General features: G+C 33.0%; 1 protein-coding gene across 2 annotated transcripts in view; it reads left to right on the plus strand.

The window, feature by feature from the left end:
- LOC113518942 (uncharacterized) overlaps positions 1-13,910 on the plus strand; it is a 116,070-nt gene that overhangs the window by 21,467 nt on the left and 80,693 nt on the right. For both annotated transcript variants that reach the window (XM_026903981.3, XM_026903989.3), the window contains exons 4-7: positions 3,679-3,792; positions 4,968-5,080; positions 5,908-6,066; positions 6,643-6,759. In XM_026903981.3, coding sequence (XP_026759782.1) covers positions 3,679-3,792; positions 4,968-5,080; positions 5,908-6,066; positions 6,643-6,759 — 503 coding nt within the window. The remainder of the gene's footprint in view (positions 1-3,678; positions 3,793-4,967; positions 5,081-5,907; positions 6,067-6,642; positions 6,760-13,910) is intronic.

Here is a 13,910-nt window from a genome sequence, read left to right on the forward strand (position 1 = left end):
TATCTCTGTCTCTACTATTAATAGCCTAAACTGATCTAACCTATACTTACATTCGTATTAAATCGACCATATGAACACACAAATTGTATAAAAATTGTAAATTTACTTCTATTAATTAGTCTTCTTGGAATTAGAGGAGAAAAACACAACAGACCAATTCAAAAAAGGAACATTTATCATTATTTTTACTGATATCATAAAATTGTAACTAGATGTCTGTTCAAGGGAGATACTTAAGAAAAGTTGATATGAGGGGTCTTAATATCAGCAAAAGAGGTCAAAACAATAAAAAAAAAAAGAAATGTTGTCTCTTTGTTTATCTGTGTGTTTGTTCTGCCATCACGTAAAAAATAACAGCACTAAATTAGATGCGCTACAGTTGTTTTTTTATGCAACTTAGAATGGCAAACAAGCTGATGGCCCACCTGATGGAAAGTGGTACCTGTCATAAGTAAGTACATAAGTAGTACAATGGACATAACAGGGTATACTGTTTCGTCCATGATACCCCAATGCGTTGCCATTTCTGAAGACTAAGGTGTTATGGCTCAGTACCTTGTAAATTCACTGCCATATCGCACCCTACAAACCGAAACACAGCCACGTAAACACCACTGCTTCATGGTTGAAATACGAATGGGACAGATGTACCCAAGCAAACGATTTTTGTACAAAGTCTCCCTCTGATAATTTACTAGGAACTAACCACGTTGGTTTCCCGAGGGGACCATTCGGTGGTCGATCTGATTGGATATATTGAGAATTTGTGAGCAGTGGTCATAGGTGTTTACTATTGTGTGCTGTTCACTACTTTGCATATTCATGGTATAAAAAAATGTGGCTGTTATAATTCCTTATCATTCGAACCAATCTCTTTTCCTCCTTAGGTAAGACCTGTAATCCACAATGTATTTAAGGGATGTAGTTCTTATGATGGCACAAGACAGTGGACAGGCTATATAATGTGTAAATAATATTTTTTATGTCAGCCACGTACTACAACTTTAGTGCGTTTTTATCACCAAGCTAATGTGTTAAACGTTTACACAAGCAGAGACTTACGCTTATCATATCAGCTAGTTTTCTTAACCATAAATTATTTATTTGACATGATTCATTGGTCTTTCATAGTTTTTATTTTAATACATATATTTTGATATTTTTGATATCTTGAAGACCTGTAAGACATTAATAATTAAAGATTATGCTCTAAAAAAAAAAAAAAAACAATTTCCATTGTGACATAATTTTGATCTAAAAACTTAACTATTGAACCGATTTTAATAAAATTTCTATGGGACAAATTGGTAAGTATGTCTTTTCAGATAAAAAATAATTTTCCAAATTAGCTTAGAACTGAATGTAATGCTATGCGGTAACAAACAAAAAAAAAATACAATCGAATTGAGGCCCTCCTTCTTTTTCTTCGGTTGACAATTCTAAATACATAAGTCATGAGAGCTACATAAGGATTGGGTTTGTACTTCTTTGTCATATAGAGCATTGTTGCTAACGTTGTAAGTGGTCTACGTGACATAATACAATTAGGTCAAGATGTATCTCTTGCTTCTGAGAAAGTATACAACGGTTTTTATTTGGGATAAAAATTAAAATGATATGACATCATAATCTTTATAATACTAGCTTTTACTCGCGACATTATCCGTGTGACCGGGATATGTTCATTGGTCAGGATAAAAAGTAGCCTATGTCAATCCCATATAAGTATGTATTATTTCATCGTGATTAAGTAATTAAATCGTTAAGGCGTTATCGGTAATCGGTAAGAGCTAACAGATAAACTTAGTTTTACATTTATAAATATTATAATATGAATAAGGGCTTATATATAAGGGATTTTTTCAAAAAATAAATATATGTTTAAATGTTAAAATATTATGTTCATTTTGTTTTATACTTTTTTGAGATTACGGCGTTACATTACGTGATATGGGTTACTCACTTTACAAAGTAATTCTACACCCTGCATGTCTAGTGTTTATATCGTATATTGTGAGAACCAAACAGTCCCAGACGTGGAGTCAGCGATTTCTATATTCATTCCCAGTGGTCGATGCTTGACGTGTAATCAGAAGTTAATTAATCGTCTTAGTGATTAATAGTGAGTTAACGCCATCATGTTTAAATTTTTGTTTTTAAAATCGATTAGAGGGTCATACGGCTCTCGAAAGTCTACTGATATTTCGAATGAAGGTACAAAATATATACTAGCTGAAATAAACTTTTGTGGTTTTTACGTGAAAACAATTTCCGCAATTTAATGAGGTTTCACTTCGACAAACTTTTGCTTAAAAAAGTACATTTAGTGCAAGAAAAGTTTAGATAATTAAGATAATTTTTAAAGATATATTAAAGAAATCTCCATAATTTTTAAAGATATATTAAAGAAAGAACGCATTTTTTGGGGCTATTTATTGTTTTTTTTTTTAATCGGAAAACCAAATAAACTTATTTCAGCTTTTTTTCGTTATTATGAGACGATCAACAGAGGAGACTAGAAAAAATTATAGAATTTCTGATGGAAGATAACATTATATAGGGTCATAGAAATTTTGAAAATGCCTCTAGTCTCCTCAAGTGATATTTACGAATAAATGTCTTATTTATTAACAAATATCTGTAAATGGTTTGAGTTGCTACTGTCTTTATGGCAGTGATATTAATTTATAATGTTTTAATTATTACGGTCAATCCGTTTTTCGTCTGGTTTTATACCATTATCATATAGGGTTAGGATAAATAATAAAATGTACAGGAGATGGACAAAATATTTTGACCATCCATTACTAATATGGTGCATTCAACTGCAAATTTAGTATAGGAAAATAAAAATTATTCGTCGTTTTGAAATTTTTAATTTACTAAATATCTGTAGCATAGGTCTATACTTAGTTTTATGAATTGTTTTTCAATTTATTCCTATATATTGTATTTTTTATTACATCATCTTGTGATAAGAAGATTGGACAAAGAACGGAAAGACATGGGCAGACATTATTTTCGTCGTTTTAGAATTTTTAATTTACCAAATATCTGTTGCATGGGTAGATACTTAGTTTTACGAATTATTTTACAATTTATCCCTGTATATTATATTATTTATTATATCATCTTGTGATGATAAAATAAGATTGGACAAAGAACGGGGAGATAGGGGGAGACATTGTTTTTCGTTGTTTTGGAATTTTTTATTTACCAAATACGTGTAATATGGATACATATTTAGTTTTACGAATTGTTTTTGAATTTATCCCTGTATATTGTATTATTTATTGCATCATCTTATGATGATAAAATAAAATTGGACAATGAACGGGAAGACAGAGGGAGACTTTGTACAAAAGTTGTCTGTTTGGGTACTTTTGTCCTCTTCTTGTTACGGCAGTGAAGCACTTTTGTTTGCATGGCTGTTTTGCTTTGAAGGATGAGACATGACAATGTTAATAATAATAATATCTAAGTCCTCAGGAATGACAATTTATGAAGGGTATCATGGGCGACATAGTATACTCTGTTACGTTCATAATATGGTTCATATGTATAGGCGACGGTTATCACTTTTTATCAAAGGTGGGCCGTCAGTTTAATTACGATTCTAAGTTACATATATATAAAAAAATAAAAATTGTGTTAATGCAGAATTGCTCCTATTTCCAGATCAACACCTGGATGTGGCGATGACTCGTAGCACGCAGTCGGTAGGGGAGCGCAAGCGGCGCGGCTCTGCTGACGAAGGGCAAGGACATCCAATGTATCAACAAACCATTCATGGTAAGGTATTAATATAAATGGTTTATAAGAAACGGGAATTATCGCGATCATTTAGGTAACCTATGATAATTTATTACTATTATCTTGACGTTTCGCTTTCGCTTAACGCTGGCTGTGGTCAGGCGTTAATTTCCGTTGCTTACAAACCATGCTTTTAAACCAATATGTAGTGCGAAAGCCTTAATAATATAATATTCCATATCACTATAAACGTGAACATATTTTTATATATTACAAAGATCGCAAATAAACATAATTAATCATCTATTTCTAAATAGTACTTGTGATGGGTGTCTATAACAAAACAGGATTCACGTGTTCATTACCGCCCCTGAAGAAATTTTAATACGCTATTTTTGAAAATCTTACATTGTAGTCTCTTGGGTAAATCTCGACAAGGTGCTCTTTCATCAGCCTGAGCATTTGCGGAAGGAAATTCTTCTAAAACCACACAACACACTGTAACATGGGGTGACAATTCATCCTTACGCACTAGAACCTAAATGAGGTTCTAGTGCGTAAGGATGAATTTTCTGAAATAACAGTTGTGTTATAAAAACAAGTAAATGCAATTTTGTTAATTTACTACTTTGTGATTAAAATTTGCCAATAAGTATTAAGTATAGGCAAATGAAATTTCATTAATTATAACATTCTAACATATGGTTTGCATATGATTTTGTGGGACATTAATTAATTATACCAGAGGGAGACTTTGTACAAAAGTCGATTGCTTGGGTACCTCTGTCCCATTCGTGTTTCAACCGTGAAGCATTTGTGTTTGTATGGCTGTGTTTCGTTTTAAAGTGTTTCGGTTTCGGTATGGCGTGAATTTATTGGGTACAAAGCAAGAATAACACCTGAGTCCTCAGGAATGGCAACGCATGGAGGGTATCATAGGCGAAACAATATACTCTGTTATGTCCATAGTACTGCTCATGTCTATAGGCGACGGTTACCAATTTCCATCAGGTGGGCCGTCAGCTTGTTTGCCTTTCTAAGTTGAATAAAACAAAAAAAAAAAAAATAATTTTCACACTTGTATAATGTAAAATTAAAAAGAAATCAGTTCAATAAAGACTCGTCTTAATGCTATGTTGCCTGAGGACAGTTTTATAGAATATCATATATATAACATACACCGTGTTCTTATTCTTGTTGTTATAATATTCTAGGTACATCAGGAGTAAGTCGTAGGCCCGCACTCTTCGACATATTCAAGTCCAAAACTCGCGGCGATGCCAAGAAACAACCGTCCATCATGCAGCAAGTCAAAGCTGCTGTTCAGGTGACTTTATATTTGAATTAAATTTATTTGAATTAAACCAACCTGACGATTAATATACGGAATGTCGTCCATGGTACCTCTCATGTGTTCCCATTTCTGAAGACTGAGGTGTTATATTTCTGTATGCAATAATTTCACTGCCATATCTCACATTTCAAATCATAATATGGCCCTATAAGCAAAGCTATTTAAAGGCAAAATTAGTAGGTCATGATTGCTTGATGATGTCTTGTCTATCGTTCGTCTTGACTATTAAATCTATTATTAATTTTTCATTTAATAATTCATTATCAAAATTTTGTACACTTATTGCCTTATATATATAGCTATGGGCCATATGGATACCGATATCTATATATTGGGTTCTGTGTGATAATTATGGCGGAAAAAAAGTCATTATCCATTTTGATATAGCCGATGCAGGTTGGATATCTATTTCCGAATATGTTAAAAGTCTATAAAATAATATTGGGTGCTAGCCTAATATTATTTTATGGACTTTTAACATATTCAGAATGGATAATGACTTTTTCCGCCATAAATATCCAACAGAACTCAATATATAGATATATATTGGGTTCTGTTGGATATTTATGGCGGAAAAAAGTCATTATCCGATACAGGTCGGATATCTATTTCCGAATATGTTAAAAGTCCATAAAATAATATTGGGTACCAACCTAATATTATTTTATGGGTAACAAACTTTTAATATATTCGGCATTGGTCCAGTACATGGATATTATAACTAGAATATATAGAGATTTGCTATATATTTCCACTCCTATTTGATAATCCAGAAATTAAGTGTATTTTAATTTTTACAGAGCATGACTAAGTCGGGCTCTAGTGCGAAAGATTCGCAGAAGTCATCGGAATCGCCGAAGGCCGAGACATCTAAAGCCGAACCGGGACCTAGTTCAAAGACTGCGTCAGTTAAAGCAAAGGACGGATCCGCTCACCCGCATCCCAGTGGTGATGCTAAGGTTAATATTATTATCCATGTAATCGCTGCTGCCCATCCCTCGATTATAAGTTCCCTGAATCGCCTCTTACGACAACCAAGGGAAAAAGAAGGGGTTGCCCGTTCTATGCCGAGATCGACACGGTGAATTTATTACGATTATTATCCATGTATTATAATTACGAGTTGTAATTCACGTAATTTAAATCAAACTCTTATACCGTTATTGAGTAACAAACATCCAAACATCATCACAAATTTTCACACCTTATTTTAATAATTTTTAGGTACCTTCTTCTTTTTGAAGTTGGTTGAAAAAAGATTGTATTAATAAAACAAATCTATCATATAAAAGTAAGTTAAATAAAAGTTAAAATTATATTTCGCTGCTCGATAATCTATTATTTAAATTCTTACATCTATATATAATACTGCTATTACTCGAGTTAGTGTGGCAACATCAGAGCATCATGTGAACAGTTGACTTCTGACGTAGTTTACGTATTTATTTATATATTCTCCTTTCAAATTCTGTAACAAAAACAATTGATATTTATTATTATGAAACTCTACTGAACAATACTTTTATATCCAACAGTATTACCACACTGTGATGGTGCCCCCCAACCGTCGCCCTAGTGCCATGGCTAAAGTGATGGACATCTTCCGTGGTCGAGCCTCGATCCCACCGACAGATGGCTCTGAAAGGCGGAGGGTAAGTACTGTTGTGTTTATTTATTACTAGATGGCTTAAATAAAATTTTGCCATTCCATAAACAGGTTCTTAAAAATATATAAATATTAATTGAAAAATACTAAACCAATCTATCGACATATACGATAGACAGAAATATACTGGACGCAATTATATTAGAGGTGTTGTCATCACATACTTCAAGTTGTATGAGAAATAAATGTCTTTGGTTAAAAAACAGGCTTCAATAGTGGCACGACGAGTTATTTTAATTTAAAACCAAATTACTAAACCGATTTCGATCACATATCTATGAGACCAATCTAAGAGAATAGCTTTTTGGATAAAAAATATTTTTCCAAATTGGTTTATAAATATGAATAACGGAGTTATGAGTTAACAAACATTAAAAATGCATTTGAATCAAGAACCTTCTTTTTTTGAAGTCGTTTGAAAAAGCAAATGTATTCATGTATATGGGTTTTTATGCGGCAGTTTAGAATGATCAGTTGTAGACTGAATATTATCGATTGTAATTAAATTGGAACCATTGGAACCATAAAAAATTACAATTGTAGGGTAGTGTACGATAACAGCCACATTAGTTAAAAATAACTGTGTCGTGGCTGTCAACGCCCACCTCCTCAAAGCAGAGGCTCTAATTGGTTTTACTTTTGCTTTTTTGGACTACGCGACTTGCAGACTAGAATAAGAATGTCGAAAGAGTTCCGACATTGATCGGAATAACCTTAGGTATATACGAGTAATTGAAAATTTATAACTCATCCACATCAGAAGTATAAAAATATTTTCGTTTTAGCTGTTTCACGTAGTTCTGTTTTCATGTGTTAGAGTAAGAAGTGTCTATATAGTTATTTAGGATAGGATCTGTGTACGATATTTCATTAATACATACATACTTGTCACGCCTGTCTCCCATTAGGGTAGGCAGAAACAATGGAACGCCAAATGTTTTATTTCATTAATATTCGTAGCTATATTCATTTAAGCATGAAATTGAGTTTTTTTTTATTTATAATATTTGCAGGATTTCAATACTGTATTAATTCACATTATACTCCTGTGAGTATCTATACACTTAATTAATAAAATATGTTGTTCCTTTATAAATTATTTCGAAATATACGCATTGGTGTATTTAAAATTATTTTAAAGATATGTAAAAATACATACGTATTTTCACATATTTTTGCCTATGAAAGCTTCGTTGTTGATTCTAGGGTAGCCACCAGAGTACTCTGTAGTGGGCACAGCCCATTCCTCCCCCCTCTCCCGCCAAATACGCCCATGAGCATATATGTGTGGTGGATTGCATCAAAATACCGTTGACCGACCGCGCAAGGCGCCTGGTAGATTTAGAACAATATGACTATAAGTGTAATTGCGTTTAGGTGATTTATATACAGGCAAGATATTGTTTTTATATGTGCTGCACTTGATAACGCTGAAGTTTATTTAAATCTCTCGATATAGACCAATAAATAATAAGAAAGAATATTATTGAAATATGGACCTAGGAATTGAAATGAATTTTCTGGCAATTATCGTCATTATTGTAATACACAGACATATAATTTTGCAAGCTGGGTGGTTGTAAAAGTGGTTGAAAATGGAATGGTGACCTTGTCTGCGCTATTAGTAAACGCTGGTGGGGCACCAGTGATAGTTGATTGATGAGGATGAAAACAGGTCAGTCTGCCCATCGTGAAGAATTCAATAACAATTAACCATGATGGTTTGCAGGGTGAATCGCGTGGAGGTCGACCTGATAGGGTATTTGTTTTCTGGTTGTCTGTAAGAGACTGCTTTTAGCATATACTCAGGCCATATAAGGCATATATAAGGCCGCCTTTTGTATATGCTCATTCTGTATATACTCCTTGTATACATCTCTATTGAGCGCAATAAAGAGTTTATTATTATTATATAGCTAGCAATGGGGCTGTCAGAACCCATTACTAACAATCCCTTTCCCCTATGTGCTAGGTTAGGATATAATCTACCAGTGTAATCTATCCATCCATACATACTTTCGTATTTATTATATTAATAGGAAATAATATGATTTATTCTAGTTATTGGTGTATGCTATTTGTATATTGCACGTTTTTGTGTTCTCTCAAGGTGATGGAACGTGAAATTAATACACAGCTCCTTGGATACCTGGAGTGTCACGATATGTTAAGCGAACACCAATACGGTTTTCGCCACCATCGTTCACCTCGTGATCTTCTAGTATACCTCACACACCGCTGAGCTCTTGCAATTGAAAGTAAGAGTGATGCGTTGGTTACTAGCCTTGATATAGCAAAGGCTTTCGATCGGGTCTGGCATAAAGGTCTTCTGTCGAAATTGCCTTCATAATGGCTCCCCGAGGGATTATGCAAATGTATCGCCAGCTTTTTGTTTAACAGATGCATTAAAACCGTGGTTAACGATAGTAGCTCCGACAGCATGGACATTAATGTCGGCGTCCTACAAGGCTCTGTGTTGCCCCCAACGCTGTTTTTGCTGCATATTAATGATTTGCTGGCTACGGTCGACATACATTGTTATGCAGATGATCGTACTGGAGATGTTTACTATATCCTCGTTCAGTTGTGGCGACTAACCGCGAACAACTTGTCTTTGAAATCGAGAGTACTCTTGCTAGAGTACTCAATTGGGGACGACTAAACTTAATCCAATTTAACCCATCTAAGAACAAGTTTGCGCGTTAATCGTTAAAAAAAAAAATTATTTACTATGGCTCCGCAGTGCTAGAATACATCTACTGACATCTCCAAAAGTATTGGGATCCTCAGTTTTGACATCTCCAGCAATGTGGAGTTCCGAGGTCATCTAGAATATAGGGTAGAATATAGGGCCGCAACTCCGACCCCACATGAAGTACTGCTTTCATCTATGGGCCCGAGCACCTGTATACTAGCTTGATCCTCTTGATGCGGTTCAAAGACGGGCTATGAGAATTGTTGACGATCCCAAGCTCGAGCCCTTAAGTCTAAGGCGAGATTTTGCGTCTCTTTTTATGTTCTGTCTGTTTTTATGCTTATATAATGGATTGTGTTTTGAGGAATTGTTTGATCGCTAGAGAATCGGTATAGCCGTCCATAGGCTACAATGATAGTTTATCATCAGATGACCTGTAGGCTTGTTTGCTACCTTTGTTTTAAAAAAAAAACAAAGTTTTTTGTAAGTTTCTAACATGATATCTGTGATATCGAATTATGATGAATTATGTTGGATAGCAGCTTTAAACAGATTATAATGTGTCTTATACTCGCGGAAGATGGTAATCTTCCAATACTAGATTTATTGATTTTTTTTCAATACTTGTCTGTAATGTCTGTACTTCTAGTGATTTCAATAATGTGTTGATTAGTTAGCCAGTTGTCCTTTGTAATATGCCAGCATATAAATTTATCTATTCCAAAAAAAAAATGTTATTTTTTTCATGTCATGTTTGATAAATTGTTTTTTGTTTGTAGAGGCACTGTACGATAGGATATGTTCTTGATGACAACTTTGTCTTCATTTATTAAAAAACATATAATGTAACACCATGTAATATAAATTAAAAAACCGGGATACTGAGTTCGATTGCATTTTTAATTTTTTTTTGTGTATGTGCGCTACACGTAGTCATTGCCAATTTTGAGTCGATTTTGATAATTGTAATTTTTTTTTGGACTAAGTTTAATTATATTATATATATATATACCTGGGGGTATTACATTTTTATAGTAGCAACTATTTACAAAATTGTTTTCAGACTTTGGTATTTTCCAATAGATATGAACCCAAGGTACTAAGTAATGAAATAGATCCTTTCAGTTATTTTGCGCAAAGTGTGCACGTGATAGTATTCATATCAAATAATCGCTATACGTTTTTACGAATCAAATTAATCTTGACTACCACTCGGACAAAGTCGCGGGCTTAGCTACTTAATATATTTTTTACTTTGGACAAATTTGAGTCTATTTATTATTTAATTACAAAAGAGAATATATTGCTCTAGATATTTAGTTATTAATTACAATGCCCACTGTTTAATTATTTCAATTATTATATTGAAAGTCGACAGCATTTCGACTTCTTTGTAAATAATATTATCATTATCATAGTATAATTGATTTTTGTTTCAATGTCGAATGTAACACTCATCCATACTCATTGCACGTCACATTTATGTTTAACGATAATGTGCGCATACTTTAGTGTAATGAAGAGCTCTGAGAAACAATCGCGCCCCGTTTGTATTTGGCCGACAACTGACTTATTGTGATCTATTGAAGTGTTGGTTAAAAGAATCGCATTATAGTTGAGTGAGAATATCGCAGGATAATTTTTTAACTGTTGTGCACTGTACCTTTTTAGTGTTTACAATTTTCACCGTGCATTTAATTGTTAGTGCTGAAAAGATTTTCCGTGATTTATATGCTATGGGCACTACAGATTTTCAATAGGACTTAATGAAAAAAAAATTACCATGTTTTTTTAAATTATCATAGATGCTTTTTCTAAATGAAATAGAAATTAATCTATTTTTAAAGGATCAAGATAACTATTCGTTTGTTTATATATTTTTATTAAGTTTTATTGAAACAGACCATAGTAGCATTTCTGTGATTGTAGGCCGGTAAGTGGCGCGTGCGCATCTCGCCGCGCATTTCCCAGTTCCGCAGCGGAACAACACAGCTGGATGTTGGTGGCGTTACGTTGCATAACAATAACGCCGCCTCGTGACATAGACGTTATCGTTCAGTACTTAGGGAGATGCCTCCGCGATCTAACCTCCTCGCTCACATTCGTATGTTTACAACGGACACATTCGTAGACTAAATAAAAAACAGTATGTATTACATATTGTGATTGTTAATGGTAACGATGGCGAATTACTTTCGCTGGAAGAAAGGTAAACGGGACGATGATTTGTTTTACTCCGAGAAACCACGGAGCAGGTCGCTAGATCCGAGATCGTTAGAGTTGAGCGGCATCAGGCTAGTTGCGCAAAATCATCTTCAACAACAACAACAACAGCAACAGCAGCAGCAACAACAGCAACAGGTAATTGCTAGTCTAGACGTGTTAATAGCAACACTTAGTTGTTAATGTCTCGTTTTATGAAGCAATTAAGGTATTACGACCGGATAGTTCATCTCGCAACATGAGAATCACATGTAACGTTGTAAATTGGATGATAGGTTACTAGGTTGTGACATCTGATTTAACTATCACTAGTAATGTATTCTTTTTACTGAGTATAATAGGTATATATTGTGGTTTGTGTGTGAAATGAATTGTTTCCAATATTTGTTTAGTAGATGTGACGACATTGGCCTCTGCCTTCTACGCGTGCGTATTTAAAAAAAAGACGAAACTAGGACACTATGATATTGCTGTAGATATTATGGTATTTTTTTTTATATAGCGATATATATTGATAAATCATAAATTTATCTAGCTAAATGCGGATATATAATTGATTGTAATACGCTGTATTATTCGAACGCCTTGTTTTCATATACAGTAACCTCAGGGTCAATATATATCTGATATCGTAATGTTCTTCCTGGAACTTATGCCTACTGTAACTATGATTTATAGTAACAAGTTAATAATTTTCACTTTGATGTGTCTATACCGTAATATAATAGTTATAAAGCTGTAGGTTTCATTTTTTTTAATAAATAGCCATACTTATAATTTTTTATAACATACTTACAGGATGTAATTTAAATAATTAGCATCTCTTTGAAGGATTTCTTTTTTGTCGCAAAGATATTTCAATCAAAAGGTGCCAATAAATGTTTGAGTTTTTATATTACACGGCGTGTTTAACTGTTCCAGTAAGTTAGATTGGAAACACTTTCGATTTCTTGCCGTTTTTCAAATAACAATATCTTTGGGAAATATGTTCTGTTTTAAAATAATATTAACGATTTCAATTGAGCTTATACGCAATGGAAAGAAGGTGTATTACAAACCAGATTCAGTGTAAATACATATTTGAAAAACTAAAGTTTTTCTACATAAGAACAATGCAGTTTTATCATTATTCGTCGTCATTTCAATCCTGCATTATCGATAGCTAGATAGGCCGTCCCTATGAATCGCCATAAAATACATGTGTCCACTGATTTCTCGCAACACTTCTGAGATGATTGTTGAGGTTATCGTTCCATCTAAGTAAGTTGTCTTATATTGCATTTGTTTGTATAGAGTCATCATCGTGTCATATTATACGTATATTCGCCATTAACTGTTCGCTGTTGACCATAGACGTCCCCCTTAAAGGGGGGGTTTTGTTAGTAGTAGCTACGCTTGGCAAACGAATTGGTAATCACAGTTATTAGTCTTTGGTGATGTTTAGTTGAAAATATTCGTTTCTTATCGATTGTCGGCACTTTGAGTTGTACAGTACGTTAATTAACATTACACATTCCTTAAAATATTTACTGTATTTATTATTCATTAATAGGGTTTTAAAAATATATTATTTTGTTAGGAATATATATATATATATATATATATATTTATTTGTATGTGTGTTTATTTTATTAGTATTCTGTTTACTTTGTATTTACCCTAAATTTCTTTTTATCTTGCATACAACTTTCCTGCACTATATTACCCGCTAATCATATTCTATCTCACTGCTTTAGATTGGCTGTAGAATATACTATACATTATTTTATATATATATATATATATATATATATATATATATATATATATATATATATTACCAGAAACAAAAATACACGTAAGTTCTCGTAATAAAAAAAACAACCTGTATTTGTGCCAACGACACTACATATTATATCTGTATATTCTTTGTATTGAGTAGTTAATGTTTTTTTTTTTTATTATATTAATATTTTATTTCATTTAACACTTTATTTTGTGCCGCAGAGAGATTTTTGTTTTTCAAAAAAATAATAAGATGTCAATACTAGTATTTTATTTTAGGAAAGTATCTTATGAACTAGATACAATAAATCTGAGAACTTTGGATTCAGCAAACTAAATCAATAAACATCCTATTATAACCTTTTTGCTCTCGATTTTTTATTTTTTATTTGTTGACCAGTGTAATTATTAGCTTAATCAGTTATTGATTATGATTAAAGATATCAATATAGTCG

Source organism: Galleria mellonella, unplaced genomic scaffold (genome assembly GCF_026898425.1).
Source record: "Galleria mellonella isolate WM207_F2 unplaced genomic scaffold, CSIRO_AGI_GalMel_v1 utg33, whole genome shotgun sequence".
NCBI classification, from domain to species: domain Eukaryota; kingdom Metazoa; phylum Arthropoda; class Insecta; order Lepidoptera; family Pyralidae; genus Galleria; species Galleria mellonella.